We start from the raw sequence: 20074 nt of genomic DNA on the forward strand, positions 1-20074 counted from the left end.
GTATTTCTTTACTACTTCAAATTGAACTGCAAGAACGTCTTATATTTTAATACAGAAATAGTATTTCTTTCATCTCTCAGATATGAATGTGTACTTCAGATTCATTTTTGTTATTTGGCCATAAAAATAGTCACGATTGATATTCTAAAGGTTTCACACACTTGTTATGCCAAGGCTTTAATATTTTCATTGCCAGGCTATATTAAAAAAATGCATTGTTAACTACAGTAACTTGATTAGAAGGCTGCCTTTCATCCTCGTGTACAATGTATTCTATTGTTTCCCAATTGTCTCTGATGACTGTAGACTGTAGTCTGTTGACACCTCGCTTGCCCATTCAGGAGAAGCGGGTCTTGACTTCGGAGGTGGTGCAATGGCCCATACCAAGGGACACTACTGCCTACGCCAGGAAGGGGGGGAAGGGTGAATGACTAGCCCTTGTGCATGGGCTCCAGGAGGATCCGTGCGGACCAAGGCATCCACGTCGACTACAGTGAGATTCACCTATTGCTTACACCACTACAGTGGTGGTACCACCTGTCGTCCGACGTGTACCGAAGAAGGCAGGTAAGTATCCGGGGGGTAACACGCTGCCCCGGGGAGGACGTCATCATGACACGTACAAGTATGCCATGTGCGACCATACCACCATGGTACAGGCTATACTAGCCTACTCCATGTATATTTGGCCAATCAGAACCTCCGGTAAGGCCTCCCTCGACACTATAAATAGAAGGGACCGAAGGCTCGGGTGGGGTCGATCTTTTCACCTTGTAACAGACACATTGTAGTTCTTTATCATTGCAATACAAAACAAAGCAGGAGTAGGGTATTACACCAAGAAGGTGGCCTGAACCTGGGTAGTTCTTCGTGTTCATCTGTAGTTCATCCATTACATCTCATTCATGACTTAGGATTGTTGGACGTGTTCAGTCCCTGGTCGAACTCTCAAAGAGTTGTTGCTCACAACTCATATGTAGGTTTCAGAAACTACCTTCCCTTGCTGCTGTGTTTGTCGAGTGAAGTCATGAGTGCAAATTAACAAAACAACAAAACATCGCTCGGAACATGAATCCCATGCTGATGTGTTTGTAATATATACCCATTCCGTACCAAAATATAAGCCGTCTTTGCACTTCAAATTGAACTGCAAAAATGTCTTATATTTTGATACAAAGTATTTCTGTCATCTCTAGATATGAACGTGTACTTAAGATTCATTGTTGTTATTCGGCCATAAAATTCGTAGACGATTGACATTCTGAAGGTTTCGCACACTTGTTATGCAAGGCTTTAATATTTTCATTGCCAAGCTATATTAGAAAAAAAAAGTGCATTGCTAACTACAGTAACTTGATTAGAAGGCTGCCTTTCATCCCCGTGTACAATGTATTTTATTGTTTCACAATTGTTCTGACTGCAGTCTGTACTGACGATGTATTAGGCATCCATATTTCCTGTTTTACGGACCAGCTTATGTTTTCCTAATTGGCTAACTGAGGCTGACCATGTTCATCCCCCCAGGTTCTAGTAGCTGAGGCCTCTGTTATTGGTGACCACTTGTTTGTGGGCCCTTTCATGGTGTTCAGAGCGTATAGCCATGCAGCCTTGTCAAGTTTGTCATTTTGTGATGTACTCCCTATAAGAGCGTTTAGATCACTACTTTAGTTATTTAAACGCCTGCCCAACCGATTATTTGCCTTGTGTTTTTATTGATCGTCCGATGACGCACAATAGTCTATACAAATCCAATGATCTGCTAGAGCATTTCCCGACAGATTTCACAACGCTATCATCTCCTCTTTCTAATTTCGTTTTTTCTTTCGGAACTATGGTCGACAGCTGTCAGTAAAGATGAAATCTCTATCTCCTCCCAACCGGCGAACTACTACTTTACTTTGGCGCATTCCTCTAACAAAACTATGCTTGCTTCAGATGTCAATCTTCTCAATCAATCAACAAGAACAAGGAAGAAGGCCACCTTCCCCTAAAGTGACAGGATGTTGTCTTCCACCCACTCGGATAGCCTGAGAAGCTTCTTGGTCATGTCCGCGCTCTTTGAGAAGTAAGACTCGGCGTTGGCGAGCATCACAGAGGCATCATGTTGGACAGCCTCCACGCTTCTGTAGTAACCATTTTGCAGTCTTGTCCTGATCACCTCCATGGAGAACTGGACAGGAAACCTACAATTGTTGCACACAAAAATATCTATCTTTAGATGGATGTTACTTCATCATTCATCGATAAAAAGCACCATATATACTCCGTAGGAAATAATTTTCCAAACCAACATTGCTCAGGCAAGGAGGCACCAGGTCTGAAAAAAAGCTACTTCTATAGTATTTTGCAAGGACAGGCACACTATCAAAACCTTGAAATAAACATTTATTTATACTTATACAGGGCCTTTTAATATTCTAGATACTCATCCTACTAGCATATGGATGGAAAGGAGTAAATAACAAAACAATTTAATGCAACACACAACATAAAAAAAGAAGCATCGGTTAAATTTTGTCTGAAGAAACATCCATTGTATTCTAACAACTACGCCTCGTAATTGAAATGGAAAATGAGGCCTTGTACAAGCACAGACAGCATCTTCTCATGTCAAAACGGCATTTATTCTACTTTGATAACAGAATGTTAATTAGCAACTCTAAGTTTTATGCACACTACGAGATACGCCAACCATAGAAGGTAGTTTGTAAAAGTGTTTGCGCACATTTCCTAAAAAACGACATCTAAAATAATCATTAAAAAAACTACGCTTCGTGTTCCATAAATTAAACTTTTCAACCTCATTTTTCGGTCAAACAAGATGCCTGAAGAATGGAGACGGAGTATATTAGTACCAATCTTCAAAAACAAGGGGATGTTCAAAGTTGTACTCCCTCCGTTCCTAAATATAAGTCTTTTTAGAGATTTTAAATGGACTACCACATACGGATGTATATAGACATATTTTAGAGTGTACATTCACTCATTTTGCTCCGTATGTAGTCACTTGTTGAAATCTTTAGAAAGACCTATATTTAGGAACGGAGGGAGTACTAAGTACCGTGAAATTAAGCTGATGAGTCATACGACGAAGAGAAGTTTGTCCAACAACATCTGAGATGAAGAGAGGCTTGTCCATACGATGAAGGCCGGGTCCAGAATGATGAGATAGAGTTAGGGTAGCACCGATTGAAGAGAAGCTTGTCCAACATTGTCTGAGTTGGTTTGGGCTTATTCAGCGCAGGCCTCCAGAAGCTCTGGTGCATAGCGGACGGCTAAAGCGTGCTGATAATGTCAAGAGAGGTCGGGGTATACCGAACTTGACATGGGAAGAGTTCGTAAAGAGAAATCTGAAGGACTGAAGTATCACCAAGGAACTAGCCACATGGACAGGGGTGAGTGAAAGTTAGCTATCCACGTGCCAGAACCATGACTTGGTTTCAATATCTTATGGGTTTCAACTCTAGCTTACCCCAACTTGTTTGGGACCGACAGGCTTTGTCATTGTAGAGTTCCACAAACCTTTAGTTGGGAAAAATCACACAAATATAGGCATTATGTTAACCCGTTCAAAATAATGTGATTTCATAATATGTATATGAGAAATCTGTTATCCATCAATTTCCATCAATTCTATACCTAGTGATGATTATTTCACACTCACTTGTGTTGCTAAATAAAAAAAATGCAAATATTTGTGCACGAGTTACCTGTTTATGAACTCTGATTTTCCTGCAACAGCATCCAACTTCAGGACACCATAGTAATCCTGAAAATCCGTAAAGAAATACCATAGAGAGTCAACAACAACAACAGTAATCAAAGAGTGCACAAATATATAGAATTTAACTTTACCTGGTTTCTGCGAGACTTGTTCTGTAAACTGGTCACTGCTGATAACAATTTATTCCTAATACTGGAATCAATATGTGGGTGTTTCCATGGAACCAATGGGCTATCAGCATCATGGAGCTCCCAGGGGCTATGCAGATGATCTGAACCATCATTCTTGTATTGTATGGCATATTTATCCCATGGACTCTCAGGAAAATCAGGTGACTTAGGTCTTATTGCCAACACACGTCCCTCCCACCAACTTCCTCCTCCCTCATCATTCGCCCACCAAATTCTGCACTTATCTCTGATAGTCCAGTTCTGCGCAACAGCAGCTTCAAACCGTGTTCTTTCCACCAGAAAATCGGGGAAGCCAATCAGCTCAGGCAATGTGATTACAAACTCTCTGTTAAATCCGCTTGAAGTGTCGTCAATGAATTTAAGTGTTAATTTACAGCAGCTTTCACCAGACCCTTTATAAGTTGTATAACAAAGATCCTGAATTTTGCAAAGCTCTACAGCTTTAAGGCCTTTGATCCGATTCCATGGGCAACTATCCGATAATCGCATTCCATTAAGATATTCTTCATGGCCCTGAAAAAAAAAAGCAATCACAAAATAGTATGATAAGAATAACTTCATAGATACTATTTTCGGAGTCACAATGGCATTAAATTGACAATGCACCCACCCGCCCCCAAAAAAATTCAACCAGTTACGTTTCAGCTGGGGTGGGTAGAAGTGAGAACAAGCGGGAAAACTTTTTTTTTGCAGCTAAAAGTTATTTGCACCGAAGTCATCCCCATCACAGAATAAAACAGAAAATAACATTACCTGTCGCAAGTACATAACCTCATCACCATGTTGAGGAATATAACGGTAAATATCTTCATGCTCCAACAACATCAACCAACAATTCGAGGATACTTGAGGCTTTTCTGCCAATGAATGTGTATCAGGAACTCTGTTCCTAGTAGACCTTAAACCAGCAGTCTTTGATGGTGAACCCCACTCATGCACGTCTGCACCAATTTGTCTCCCACTAGTTGATGCTTCATGGGAAGAATTTTTCACATGAGAGATAGCATTCCTCGCTCCACCATCAGTGTATGCACATGACCTCCTTGTGCTTCTTCGCAAATTACCAGTACCAGGTGCAACAGGACTGTACTCTGAAGGTTGATACCCACCATCATCATTGGAGACGGAGGTACTATCTCCATTGCCAGAATCTGAATCCAATTTTTTCTTGTGCTTACTTAACTTTGACCTTTGGTACACAGCAATCGTCTTTCCAGATTCAGAATGGAACTTCCTTGAATCATGAAAACCAGTGCTTTTATCTGTGCATTCCTGGAAATCTCTAGACGCACTAGGGAAGTCACTGCTTATATGTTGATTGGTGGTAGGATCCTCATCATGCTCCATGGGAACTTTATCACACTCAGAGTTCACGTCACTCCCTACTGCAGTAGTCTTTGATTTGTCCGGTGAACCTTTTGCATCCGGAATGCCTCTTGACCTGACTAACTTCAGTTTAATAGTAGACTGAGAAGTACTGTGGGACTGTTGGTTGCATTCTTTGTTGTTTACTTCCTCTACATGAGTATTATTGTTATTAGTTGTCCTTTCTTCACCAAGTAAATTATCTTCACTATAAACATCAGTATCGTGATTTTCATGGATACTATCCAGACAAATTGCACGTTCACTCTTTTGTACAGTCTGCTCAACCGTTTGTTGCATGGCGTTACCATATTCATGAGGTGTCTTCTGAACACCAGACTTGCCACCATCCTGTGAAACTGCATTATTTGAAGAGGGCCACATGTCTCCAGCGGAAGAGTCACCAAACTTGCAACGCTTTGAAGATCGCTGCTTAACCTCACCCCACTTGATTGTGCTGTTACTATAAACAGAAGAAACATCATGTAGACCAGAGATCGTGCTTTGACCTCCATCTGCTGGTGGTTCAGCCATGCAAACAGAGGAACTTCCAGGCTCAAAAGCTAGTTCCGGCTCAACTGATCCATGTCCGCCCCCCGTGACTGATACAGCTGATGGAAATTCAACTTTTAAATCACGGCGTGGTATCCTCAGGACCAGTTTTCTGCTATTTCCAGAACTCCCCCGAGTTTCAGTGAAATGAGAAGGTTGTGTAACATCTTCTGAATCATATTGGTTACTCTCTCTACCAAGTTTTGGCCGGCTATACCATGCTGACGGCTCAGCTTCAATGCTTTCCGTGTTCAATTCACTGTCTGAGAGACTCTCCGAGTCCTCTTCATCCTCATCTGTTGAAGCTCCCATCTTTGTTAAAAAACTGAGTGCATGGCGAGCAGCGCGTCTTTGAGGTCGCAATCCCCTAGATTTAGGTGACCTTTTCCTTTTACTAGAGCGACCATTCTTAGACTTCCTAGCTCTGTGTGGCCTTGACACAGTAGCAGCATCATGCTCATCCAAATTCCTCTTCTTAACTCGCCGACCAGATGAAGTCACAAGATCAGCCTGCAGAAGGTGTAATAAAGGAAAACAAGTCAAAAGGTTGGAATGCAGCATAAAGGAAGGTGGAATGGTCTTTGATTGTTGCCTCTTACCTTCAATTTTTTCTTCTTTCTTCTAGATCTGCGACGATTAGCACTATCGCTAAGGTTATTCCCATCAATCTCTGCACTTGAGTATGAAGCACCAGAGGAATCACCACTCAAATTCTCCTGTTCTCCTTCACTAGACTTGTCATCCATGCCGTTGTACTCGGAATCAGTATCATCAGAGATAACTTCAATTTCAGGTTCAAGCTCAAAGAAGTCTGGTATCTCTGGAAGTGGCTCCCATCTTTCTGGATCAATGACTGGGATGATCTGGTATTCACCAGTGGTTGCATTGTACGTGGGGCCAACAGCAAAATCTACAGAGGGAGGCCGCCACTCAATACCCATGGTACCTAATCGCCGTTTCTGGTACATGCTCTGAAAAGGCTCTGGGTATGGCATCATACCTGCAATTAGCAAATAACAATTATAAGCATGTGCAACCCAGTAAAATCACTAAAATATGCAGAGGATAGAAAGTAGAGTAGTTAGATACCCGAGTCACACAAAAGGTCTTGAATATTTCTCCTATAAGGTGGGAGCTGTGTCTCCTGGCACATTTAAGAAAAACAGTGTAAAGAAAACCTGGTAGCTCATGATGCACTTTGTGAACAGAGAAAAATATAGTTTCACACGGGCACGTATGACAAGGGACCAATGTCCTTTTTATAAAAAAAAAACAGCTCAAATGGGTGTCTAGTAGCTTCTGGAATCTTGAGTTATGTGTTTTATCATGTTTCAACATTCCTTACTACTGTGATGTTTGCTTTTTGGTTGTTCCGGATAAGCACCACCAATACTAAAAAGAGACCAGTTACAGACAGTACATCAAACCCTTTGTATTACTCCTGATGAGATGCTAGCTGTAGCCCCACAAGATCATTGATGTATGGAACATATTAAATATTACAGCTAATTGGAAAACACATCAAGTGAGGTGATCAGATATGGTGCGGGATACATTTTACTTATAATAAGAGCATACTGTAGTAGGCAATAACAGAACTTCAGTGTTGAATGCTTTTAAGATTGCCATCAAAGTGAAACTTTCAGCCAATCAGCAGCAGTGCACACTCCTTTTTATAATCCACATTGCTTAGCTACCGAGACAGCAACACTTCAGAAGTATAGTTGGCAGTCACAAGGAGGCTAACAAATAGCAAGGAACCCAAATCATCTGACATAAGATTAAGCATATACTATGACAAACACAAGTCTAGGAGTTTTCTTGAAAGCAACACCCAATGAAAACTCCATGTTTCTATCTGATCTTCAGAACATAACAAAATGAAAATTTCTATTTTAGAAACAGATCTTGGAAACTGTATACATGATAGATTACTCTGATGCGAGTTAGTTTCACAAACTGAACAAAATATCATAAATTTTAGAGAAACAAAACAACTAAATTAGTTAACGCAAAGAAAAGAACAGATGATTCATATCTTCAGACGAACCTGATCAATAACATTTCCATTTGTATCTTGAGTAAGTGGTCGATAGTCTCCAAGAAAGAACTATTGCAAAAGATGAATGATGAGCGTCAATGATTGAATAAAAGGTGGGATATTTCCCTAAACAGGGGGCATATCCAATGCAAACATATCTGGGTACAGTCATGCAAACTATCAGTGTGAACTGCTGAATGAGCTTTTGGTGGACTAAGTTTAGGGGATTAAAGCGCCACATGATGAATAATTCTGTGAATGATTAAACTGAATTAAAATATTGAATCTGTTTGTGCCTCATCCAACTGTTCACATGAGCACTGAGATAATGACAGTTTGCATGATTGCAACCAACATTGGTCTGCACTAGGCATTCTCCCCAATAACTTGATCAGTAACAGTCTGCGTACCTGATCATATTTCGCATCCTTCTGGGACTCACCCTGCCCTGTACCAATAAAGAATATTTGGCCAATCTCATCGGTGAGGATAAGTGATGTTCCATCCCTAAATGTCCATCCAGCGACACATCAAGACAACACAACACATAAAATAAATTCAGCAATCTATGGTAATTGATCAACGGTGCAAATTTTAATTTGGCATGGAAATGATGCTTCCTTCTATGTTAACATCCCAACCCCACACAGAAATAACTCAATTCAGTTGATTTTTCTCTGGTGTTTTTCTTCATTCTTCTCTATGTTTTATAAATTACTAGCTGAATGGTTACGCATTAAGGAATAGTTAAGAATGAACGCTTGTAAAAGGGCCAAAACAAAAGGTTCAATTTGTTGAGAATATAAAGAAGTTCGACAGTGACACTTACGGAGAGAACTTGCCATCAACTAGCTTAAAATGACCGGTTTCATAGATCTGTACAGGTTTTCCTTCCCATATCTGGATAAAGAAATAACATATTTTCAGGATTGAAATAGTGATTAAGATTACAGAGATCTCGTTAGGAACTTACATCCCAGATGATTGTCATTCCATCATACCCAGCACTCATTGCTATGCGAGGGTTGAACGGATGCACATCAAGAACAAATGTCTGTCGATAATGAAATTCATAAGAGCGTTTCATTATGAACCTTTTAAATAAAAGAGGTTGAATAAAAAAATGTAGATAAATTATGAAAGGGAATGGAACCACAACGTTGCAACTTGCAACCAAACAAAGGTGCAGGTGCTAGATCCATTAAGCCATGCAAAAAATAGAAATGTACATGGAAGTCATGCAACTTTGATGGTGCTACACCAAAAAAAATCCATTTCTAGACCTAAAATGTTCGTTTTAAAAACCAAGGTTGACAATGACGTAGGACAAAGAATTATAGCATCATAAGAAGAAGGTTCTTAATGTGAAACAGTCTTGGCAGCCAAAGCACAAACGGTTCAGAAGTTAGTGTCACAAATGGACAACAAAACGGATGCGAAATGCGCTGATCAAATATAAAATGAAACAATGTTTGGTTTAAGGGCAATATTATTACAGCTACTAAACGGAAACCCTAGCACATAAAAAAACTAAAAACCAAAAGAACTAAGAAAATGAATTAATGCTTCAATCGCAAAGTGGCAATAATTTATAATGCAATTTGCAGTTTCATATTCTTCAGAAAAAAGTTTAACGCCTCCAAAACCACAATCTCCTAGTTTTTCAGTTCCATTTACATTTTACCATCTTTAACCCATGCCCCTTGCCAGCATATAGTCCCTCTGTTCCTGAATGTAAGACGTTTTTAACGAACTGCAAAAACGTCTTACATCTACGAACAGAAGGAGTACTTACTAAGGGAACACACCGAGTCGATTCATTATGTTTTCATTAAGTAGTGATGAATAGCGTGCCAGTTAAGAATTGCAAGCAATAAAATTCACACGTATCACATATATGCACCTAACTGACGAAAAGTACCATGCATGAAATACTAGTAAACATGCTATGCAGGTCATTAACCAAAAGTAATATTAATGCATAAACTGAATGGTGCATGCTTACAGATTCCTTGTGGCCAATCAGTGAGTGTACTAGGCTCCCATCAGAAGCATTCCAAACACAAATTCTGCAGTCTGCAGAACGTAAGACATACTTAAGGATCGGGGTGGATACAAATGAGAACAATAAAATATAAACTATGTAACAAAACTCAGTTTCGCACACTAGGAATACTAGGAGCCACAAATGGCAATACACGCAAACACTGGAATAAAGAAAGGGTAAATATCAGCATGATCATAATGAAAAATATACAAAGTCGAATAAGGATACCCATGATAGCAGCAAGCACAAATCGGTTATCCAAACTCCAGACAATCATATTGACACCACGAGGAGTTGGCTGATGTCTTTGTCGTGGACCACCACGAATTAGTTGAGGAGCCATTGGAGGTGGAGGAACCTTGAGATGGTAAGCGCGTGTCCAGCGTCCAATCTTTCCCTGGTTTGGTGCAGGGAACAAGTTATGCATAACATTATATCGAATGGAATGGAGCTATAAGGTAACACTATAACACCAACTACCAGCTAAATTTCTACCTTACACACACTAATCCAACTGACCAGGCAGAAAACCTACATTAACTATAGGGCACATGATTAAGCTGGCCACTGCAGCAAGTTGCTTTTATACCAGGTCTTATTATAAAGTGTCTAGTTATTTGATATGTGACACGATGGGGAAATATACAATGTATCAGAAAATATATGGGCGCTATTCAGGAGGTAATGCATATATTAGTGTAGTAGCGTCCGGAATGGGCAGTGATGCAAATAAGCCATACACACAATGGACTGGAACAATGGTGATCAGGAGTAAAAGTACAAAACCGTAGAGTTTTAGGTCCCATTTGCTTACATGCGATCTCCGAGATCGTGGAACCCATATAATTGCACTGCCATCACGGGAGCAAGTAACAATATTATGTGTGAACCTGGCAAAAGGAGACAAAATAGGATGATTTAGAAATGCTGAAGCCAACAATAACCACCAGTTGGACAAGAGAAGAAAACAACTGAATGAAACTACAGAAACCCCTAAGAGCATGTAAGACAAGAGGTGAATAAACTGAAGGATTACATAAAAACAAGTGAATGACTATTCCATGACTACAAAAATTACTGACCATGAATTTCTTAGTTTAAGATTATTTTCTTCCTTAGTGGTGTGACTGCCTTCACATGAAAAGGATCTAGATACCACACACCCACTAAACTGCACATAGTTTACATCATTTTCATGGCCCGATAATACATCCATCTCATGATTCGGCTGGTCATTTTCCTCAGAACTACTCTTGCAAGCATTCCACACCTGAAATCAACACTGGCGATGAAAAGGGCAATTCACCTTTTGGTAGTAAAATCAGAAGTTCACAGGTGCAGTAGATAAAAGAAAACACACCCTTGCGAAAGTGTCTGAGCTGCCAGTAACAAACACAGTTCCATTGGCATTAAATGCACAACATAAGATTTGGTGATTTATTGGTTGAACTTGAACAGCACTGGAAGATGCATCACCACCCTTCCCTGACATCAACACCGTGCGGTTGGAATAAATAAAATGTAGGCATTACACATGCAAACACAATAGAAATGATTCAATGAAAACTAACCAGGGGCAGCATCTGGAGGTTTTGGTGTATATATTCGTGGAGGTTGTTGAGAATATCGGGCATCCCAAATCCTGCATGTCCCATCATCTGATGATCTGTTCCTCAATATATGTGCCAAGTTAGGGAGAGCAAAGAACTTAAAATAGGCCAGAAGAACCATATATATAACAAATGTAAATGTACAGACAGCGGACCAATGGTGAGGTGTTATCAAAAGAACATAAAAAAATCTTTTCCATACGCCTGATAATATGTATGTGCAATTAAACAGGATATGGAAAGTACAGCACAATGCAATGTCTACCATGTGCAACATAGCACATGAAAGAACACCAGCGTGCCATTTCTTTTATTCATATGGTGGAAGCGGGAGCGGACCCTTCCCCGGACCCTGCGCAAGCGGGAGCTACGTGCACCGGGCTGCCCTTTTTTATATGGTGGAAGCAGTGATATAACTTACAAGTTTAGTAACTATAGTTGCTCTGAGTAAGAATGTAGGTAGAATGAAAATGAGCAATGCATCAAATATGCTTTCCAGGATTGACTCATTTCTTCTAATTTTGACAAACCAAGCTTTAAACTCCATGCAAACAAGCATTTGCTTCAGTAAAATTAATGCAGATTAGACAGGGCATACTGCCAGGTTCTTTTTTCCATCTGTACAGCTGTTGCCATCCAGCTAATATGTACAATCATGAATGAAATAGCTGTAAAGACTAAATAACTATACTATCAGGAAAATGAGGAGAAAAAAGAAACACTCACGACAATAGCTGGAAAGCAGCACCTGGCCTTGGGCTAAATGCAATAGCAGTTACAACCCCTGTATGCCCCTTCAACACTGAGATCGGCATGCCATCAGGTATACGCCACTGCATTAGTGACCACGTTCATTAAACATAAATGGAAGAAAGAACGATGTCATGACTTATTAGGAAGTACAGAAATTAGCAATCTTATCTTACCACTCTAATAACGAAATCATTGGCTGAAGATGCTACCACGGCATTATTGGAACTCACCGCGAGGTCAGTAATATCACCCTTAATTTGGAAATGGTGTAATTTAGTGAAAGGTTGTGAATATTTAAAATGTTGCATTGCAATAAGCAAACTTACTTCATGACCTCGGCAGCTAGCCAGACAAAATGCAGTTTCCATTGCCCAAATTTTAACAAGGCGATCATCAGAACCAGTAATAACAAAACGCCCTGTGCGATCAAAAGTAGCTGCGGAAACAGGAATGGTGTGAGAAACATTACAGCGTTTTAAAGGGAAATATACAGATTGATAACTACAATTATTTGAGCAAAACTACTAGGACAAGGAAGCAGCAGCTGCCTCTGTTGGTGATGTAGTATGGAGAACAATACGGTCTTTAGAAACAGAAAATGGGCATTTATTGAGTAACCCCTCAAACATAAATCCACTGTAAGAACTTCCCATAATATTAAATAGGCTTGGCATTCAGTTAGGACAAAGCATGTACTGGTATAGATGGCATTAAGAGAATTGACTGGCATATGGACAGAACTCCAAATATTAAAGGGAAAATTAGGCCCTGGACAATTTACTTGGATGGCAGTTGCTGAACACACCATATAATAATGATTCAGCTCACAGACGCCACAAAATTGTGGTATTGTAAAGAAGGGTAAAAAATCATTCTTGCTCTTGGCAGTTGGCATCAAACTTAGCCCACTTTTGAGTGCCCTCTATCATAGATACAACTAGAGGACTCATGCACAGTGTGTTTGTTTGGCATGCGAGCTGGCACCAACACATGTAGGCTCAGTAAGTTTATGAGGGCAAAATTGGCTATTCAAAAAACTATTGCTGTGATGGCCAGAGTGTATTCACAGTGTCCCTGAGCCAAAAAATGGTTGTGTTTCAGTAAATGTTGTCCAAGTGGTGTGCAAAGAAGTTTTGCCAGTATTAGAATAATTTACTTGAACATGACTAAATTCAGTAAACGAGGAAATTCAACTGACCACAATACACAGCGTTTTGATGTCCCCTCAATTTCTTTATAATTTGCATCTTTTCAACAAGGGTAGATGGCTTCGCAATGGCATAGCATGATGCACGGACAGATGGAGCTCGATGATTCTTAGTGAAGCCACCAATCTCTCTTAAACTTAAACCATGAACTTGATCAGCTTGTATATGTGGCCAACGGAGATACGTCGGCAACCCGCGATTTTCCTTTTCTTGCCGGCCCCTATTAGCTGAAGGATCCAAAATTGCATCAGTACAGAAGTAACAGCACAAAATTTTACTGAACATAAAACAACCTATCCAAACTTCCAATTTTTTTGGAGGGGGGGGGGGGGGGGGGGATACAACTTTATAGCCTAGAAGAACATAATGTACATACATGCAATAAGGGAGAATGAGTTGGAGCCAAGAAGGGTTGGAACATCAGCAGCATTTGGAGACACAGATCCAATCAAGCTCTCTGGGTGGCAGGAACTAACCATCAGTTGCTTTAAAAGCTTTACCAAGTGGTCTTTACCAATGTGGGGATATCTACAAAATAAGAAACATAGACCTTAGTATGCAAAAACCTCAATTGCATGTGATCATTAAGAAAGAAAGAAAAGGCAGGTAAGAAGTTAATTGTTCTGGTAATTGTAATAATCTGTTTTATGCTAATTATTATATGGCTGGCCTTTACCAAACAATGATTACAATTCAGAATCATGTGTTTCATCAGTTCTAGATTAGTCGCACAAAAAATACTGACTGAGAGTCATTGTTAATAAGTTCGAAAAAAGCTGGAGGAAACTTGTGCTCCACAAGAGAAAACAAATCGATATATCACCATTATATACTGGATATGTATTAAACTATTTTCCAGTTCTTTCCTAAAGAATTCAAACAACACGGAAGCATCTCCAGTTCTTCATTACTTGCAGAATCTACTAAGTTCATCCCTTTCAAAAATGTTTAGTAGCAAGGATAAATAATGAATAATACTAGATGCAAGCTGACCAAAAAAATAGTGATGTATTTTCTACCTCTCAACTAACTTGAGGTAATCCAAAGGGAGTGATACACCGTCATCATTTTCTTCGCCACTATGGAAACCACCACGCGAATACCAAGCATGATATCTTCTAGGAAGCAGCTGATGCTCCTGGAGTTCACTGCAAAGTTCTCCAGCAGTCCGCTTTAATGGACCATGTGATAAGAAGTGCGCAATGAGAAAGTAAAGTTCTCTCATATCAAAGTCAACAGGAGCCTCGCATGGTACATCTGCTGAAATCACTTGATTCAGAGAATTAATCTTCTCAGGTGCCTGACTTGGAACATCCAGTGGCACCATACTAGTAGAGGTTGCATTACCAGAAGGTTGGTGCTTTCTAAAATCTATGTCTGCAAACATAACCTGGAGTTGGAAGCAATAAAACATAATTAAAAAATAATATTGGTGAGAAGGAATTGAGTTCTGGACGAGCTCAAGAAACAAACAGCCAAAGATGTAAAACACAAGTAGAGAAGTCCAATGTTGAATGGACACGGAAGGTGCAGAAAATTATACTTCCTCAATAGTAATGGTGGAGAATATATATTGCGGAGCACACATATAAAGACACTAACAGTAAAAGTAATTCAGGGAACGGAAGCAAGCTGCAGATCATGAGACATGGAGAAAATGAATAGATTTTAGGTTGAACGGAAGCAAGCTGCAGATCATGAGACATGGAGAAAATGAATAGATTTTAGGTTGAACTAGGAAACAAATTTTCTAGTGAGGTGACATCAGTTAACTGCAGTTTACAGAACTGGGGAACGACCAGTTTGTGGTACATGTTACCCCACTGCACAAAAGCCCCGTCTGAGGAATAGCTCTTCACAACCGTAGATGCATGCACAATGATGTGTGGCAAATATAACCATTTTGACCAAGGTTGAAAGGAGTATATCCAAATAGTTCCACTATACATTTCAGTTTAGAAGTATACAGCATAAAACTTCAGTTGTAATATACTCCCTCCATACAGCATAAAACTTCAGTTGTAATATACTCCCTCCGTCCCATAATATAAGAATGTTTTTCAAACTATGTTAGCTTGAAAAACGTTCTTATATTATGGGATGGAGGGAGTACCACTTTACCATTTGCATGTCTTGGCGATATTTCTATTTATTGTTGAAAAGAGATGATACTGTTTAGGGAATTGAGCAGTGCTACATGCAAGCTGTGTTTGTTGAGAGGAGGGGTCTAAATTTTTGATAGCTTCATTAATAATCCAGCTATTGTTTGCACAAGAATTTCAACTTTTACATGCAAGTATGGCTCAGAGTTACCTGATGTTAGTGTGAAGCAAGCACACAACGCATATGAGAGATGTACAAAATATTACCAAGCCTACAAAATTACAATGTGGAACTTGGACACAGTAGAATGTTCTAATCAGCCATCACATTATACTTGAATAATCAGCCTTTTCTTTAAGCAAACAGACATACTAGAATGCACTGATATGTATACGTGTATCAGCATCGGGCTGATATGGCTACGTAAATTCGCTTTGGAGAAGTGCCAATACAGGGATACGTTTTACTATTTTTTTTTACTTCACAAAAGAATATATGTATAAGAAGCTAGGAACAGCAGATTACCTTCTAGTTTGCTCTACTGTAGATGCCGAAGCAGCTCCAAGCCCCTCCAATTGACAACGTTGATGCCCTGTTCCAACTACAAGTTCCAAAGGGATAGAATTAGACTTTTAGTGAGTATAAAATGAATATGGAGCAGCAAATCAAATCATTAGTTAGTTGTACATCTATCACGGCATAACACGGAAGGTGCAACCCGAAGATCAATCAGCTAGCACGAAAAAGGAGAAACAGTCACTTTAAACGGTAATATTTCAGGTCTGACTGTTAAAATACAAAAACAACACAGCGTAACAGTACCACCATATCTCCAATCATAAACAATATTTGGGACATCTATTATGCCAACCATACTGCTAGTACTAATGTGTTAACCCATTTCAGCCAGTATAACCAAGACAAAGCTCCTGCTCTCTCAAATCGCATTCTACTGCAAAGCTTTGATTTTTCAGGCCAAGGCAGTGCAGATAAAACAACTTAACATTTTTCCTTCTCATATATCGTCAGTCATCGCGTGTTTCACTGCTGACATGTTTAAACCAAAACATTTGCTCATATGAAAAAACAATTCAAACTACAATTTGTAAGCATTTGCCCCTACGAGCATTATCACAAACATCTATCAGGCAAAATCGTTTCACATGTGAATTTACCTGAACATTCACCGGAAAAATCATGTAGCAAGTACTCATCAAGAGATAATCATCGGTATATTCTCACAATTATCAAATCTACAGCAAGTACTCGTCCAATACAAAAATCAGGGGGCGAAATTGAACAAACAGAGGATGCAGGAGGAGGGAGGGAGGGGGTGACGGAAGAGGGGGGGAAGAAAGAAGGAGGGGTGGCTACCTGCCTACGGACCGGTCGCCGGCGTGGCCCCGGGCGGCGGCGTCGCCGGGCGGGAGCGGCCGCTCCCGGTAGGGAGGCGCCGGTGGTAGTAGCGGCTGCTCGACGGAGGGAGGCGCCGCTGGGATCCTGTACCGGCGGCGGGGCAGCGGAGGTTCGGCCGCGGCGGAGGACCGGCCAGGAACCCTAGCTGTCGCGCTCGGTGAGGACTCTGGTGGTTCGAGGCTCGCTCGAGGGAATAGGGCTGCAAAAAAAATAAAAGGTCGGAAATAGGCTGCAATTTAGGAAACGGAAACGGGCTCGGGCGTGTGACCTTCTCTCTTCTTTTCTTACGCGATATACGTGGCCGTGTCAAGGTTTACACGTATCCGTTCTCGTATTTGATTCACAAGCACTATTATCCCTGAGGTTCTCTTCGTACCTCCCGCGCAGAGGAGATGCCGGCGGCTTCATAGAAGGCGGTGTCGAAATGCCTCGGGAGGGGCGGTGTTGTGTGCTTTAGGGCGTGGACCGACCATGGCGCGCGTTTGGGGCGACGGTGAAGCGATGTCAGGGGTGGCGTTGAGCGAGGAGGAGTTCGGTGACTCACGGTCGTGTCGGCAAATGGGGAGCAGAGGTGAAGCACGGCGACGAAAGCAGTCGTCCCCTTACGCCCTACCCGCGGGGCAGCAATTGTCGCCCCCTTACACGGCGGCGAGAGGCCCTGGTATTGAAGGGGCGGCGGGTCTGGCTGGAGGCGGTCACGCTTGGCTGACGCGGGCGGGGAGGAGGTAGGGATGTGGACTACTTCTAATTGAAAGCAAATCCGCGACGATTTGGAATTGAGAGATAGGTGGAGAAGAAATCAAGGAGTGATAAGGATGCAAGAACTAACCCTAGAATAGAGCGAACACATTTAGGGGTGGGGAGAGTGAACCAAACGGCGCCTGAAAACAATAAATGGGTAGAAGGTTTTTTTTTAAATGGTGAAATATTCTGTAATGATTTAATATAAACATAAATGCTCGTCTCTTTTATTGATTGTATGTATATTTTTCATAGAAATAATGTGCTGGAGATAAAGCAAATTCTTTTTAAGGTGATAAAAGCAAACTCTAGTCTCTATACAAGTTGTAAAACACAACAATGCACTTTGGGCACAGTAAAAGTTAAAGAAAAGGAAAATGAGTTGATAACCAAATGAATGAAAGAAAAAATATATTATAGGTAAAACAAGAAAGGAAAATGATTAAGTACAAATAATTAAAATGCGAGGGGTGAAAAGAAATTAAACAATAACATGAGGTGAAAAAAACAAGGAAGATAACTTGATTGATTTTTGAATTTTTCTTATTTTTGCTTGTTTATTTTAGAGTAGCTTATAGGTGAAAAAAAACAAGAAAGGTAACTCGATGGGACCAACTTCTGTCTAGCCCACCCCATTCCTTCACATAGGAAAACAAATAAGGGTGACTTACTGAGCTTGTCGTTCTTTTCCATCATATTTATTGTTTAACTTTATACTATAATTACAATTTAAGAATGCCATTGGACACATCCTACTAAAGACGTTTCACTCAGCACCTACCAGTCGCTTCCCTCTCTCTCGCTCACATCGAGTGTCTCCTCTTGTCTCGCTCATCTAACTTCTTCGCTAGAGTCCTAGACACCACCGCTCTTGTCGTCACATGTCGCCTCTTCTTGTCTCCCCCCACGTCAATCACCTTGCCTGGTCAGTCATCTATTTGTTCTCTTGTTCCTATCCCTCTCTCTCTCATGCTACGGATGCTGATGTCACCCAGGGCGATGTCGCCTGCCCACCTCCACTTTGCCTCCCTCCTCCTTCCATGACCTCTTGAGCATGGCAGCTCGTACTTCTAGGCTAGCCTCAGTCTACAAGGGCATAGCTAGCAACAATCATGCTTAGGGTCGAGCTAGCTTAAGTGATATACTCTACTGGTTTTATGTACTTTGTAAAGAAGGAACTGCAAGGCCCGTTGTTACTAGGTCCAGGGTTATAGTCATGGCTTCCCCATGCACGTCTTATCTCCTCCACCCGGTCATCCATCGTGGTATCTTCCGCGCCAATGTGTGATCATCGTTCTCCCAAGCTCCTCCAACTCGAGCACCATCCGAGTCCAAGCATTCCGGCCATTCGGAGCTCCGCTGTTCTTGATCTTCTGCGGTCGTCCAAAGCTCACATGATTTTTTATTTCTCTGTTAATCCAACTCTCTATTGATCATAATGATGCAAAATTGTTGAATTTGCATCCAGTTATTGCCGCATGGCAAATCTGTAAAGCGGTATTAAGCAATGGTTCACATGAATTGTTGATTTGGGGCATCTATGTTTTCTGCCCAAACTTGCTTGCTAACAACACTTCTATAAAATTGTTCAAAGTAATAAGTAGTTGTCTATTATAAAATGGATGCCACATGAAAACAACGAAAAGTTTCACATGCGAATGGAGGAATTTTAGTGCATGTAATGTGCCAGATCATGTTACAGATGGAAGTGAATGTTATATAGATGGATGGCAATATGATGTATAGGAAATTAAGTGAGAAATCATTTGTACATGCTATGGATGATCAATTTTAGTATTGATGATGTTCTTATCACATATGACAACATCAAATCTGACAAACCAACTTTATTGTAACTACTTTTGTTGGAAAGAAAAAGGGCTTCCTTTTATATGGCATGTTCTCAATTGACACAACCTACTTTGTTGTAATATTTTGAAAATAGTTTGCCTACTCGTATGCCCTTCAAACACGGTATGAAATAACATAATTTATATGAATAAACAAGATATTCCCACTAACCTAGTTTTCTTAACGTGCAAACATGTCATATCAACATACAACTATGTGTGGGGAAAATATTTGGTTGTACATGTACATTTGGTTGGCGCCTTTATGTGCCCTAACAAAATATTGGTAACCTATAATATTTTGGCCCTCATTTGGACCTTTGCCTATGAAAAGTAGCCCACTCACCTCACATATGCCTTTTACAATTCTGGCCAAAAAAAATTCTCCAACGAAGGGCCAAGAATCTCTAGCCTATTTCCTGGCTACCTAATGATTTGGCAAGAAGTGCTAGGGTGCGATATGACAGAAAACA

The 20074-nt window shown here is 40.5% G+C and overlaps 1 protein-coding gene across 1 annotated transcript; it reads right to left on the bottom strand.

Moving 5' to 3' along the window:
• Window positions 1–1674: 1674 nt before the first annotated feature.
• LOC123110120 (PH-interacting protein) lies at window positions 1675–17268 on the bottom strand. Its single transcript, XM_044530565.1, has 24 exons — window positions 16969–17268; window positions 16120–16195; window positions 14511–14881; window positions 13868–14019; window positions 13482–13718; window positions 12610–12719; window positions 12457–12534; window positions 12257–12363; window positions 11492–11586; window positions 11281–11405; window positions 11003–11190; window positions 10735–10810; window positions 10149–10317; window positions 9879–9949; window positions 8847–8927; window positions 8703–8773; window positions 8284–8380; window positions 7883–7942; window positions 6922–6976; window positions 6432–6832; window positions 4669–6342; window positions 3856–4428; window positions 3711–3769; window positions 1675–2183 (listed from the first exon to the last, which is right to left on the bottom strand). Exons 3-24 carry the CDS (start codon window positions 14876–14878, stop codon window positions 1988–1990), a joined length of 5043 nt encoding a protein of 1680 aa, XP_044386500.1. The 5' UTR covers window positions 14879–14881; window positions 16120–16195; window positions 16969–17268; the 3' UTR covers window positions 1675–1987.
• Window positions 17269–20074: the final 2806 nt, after the last annotated feature.

This window comes from Triticum aestivum, chromosome 5B (assembly GCF_018294505.1).
Source record: "Triticum aestivum cultivar Chinese Spring chromosome 5B, IWGSC CS RefSeq v2.1, whole genome shotgun sequence".
Lineage (NCBI taxonomy): Eukaryota > Viridiplantae > Streptophyta > Magnoliopsida > Poales > Poaceae > Triticum > Triticum aestivum.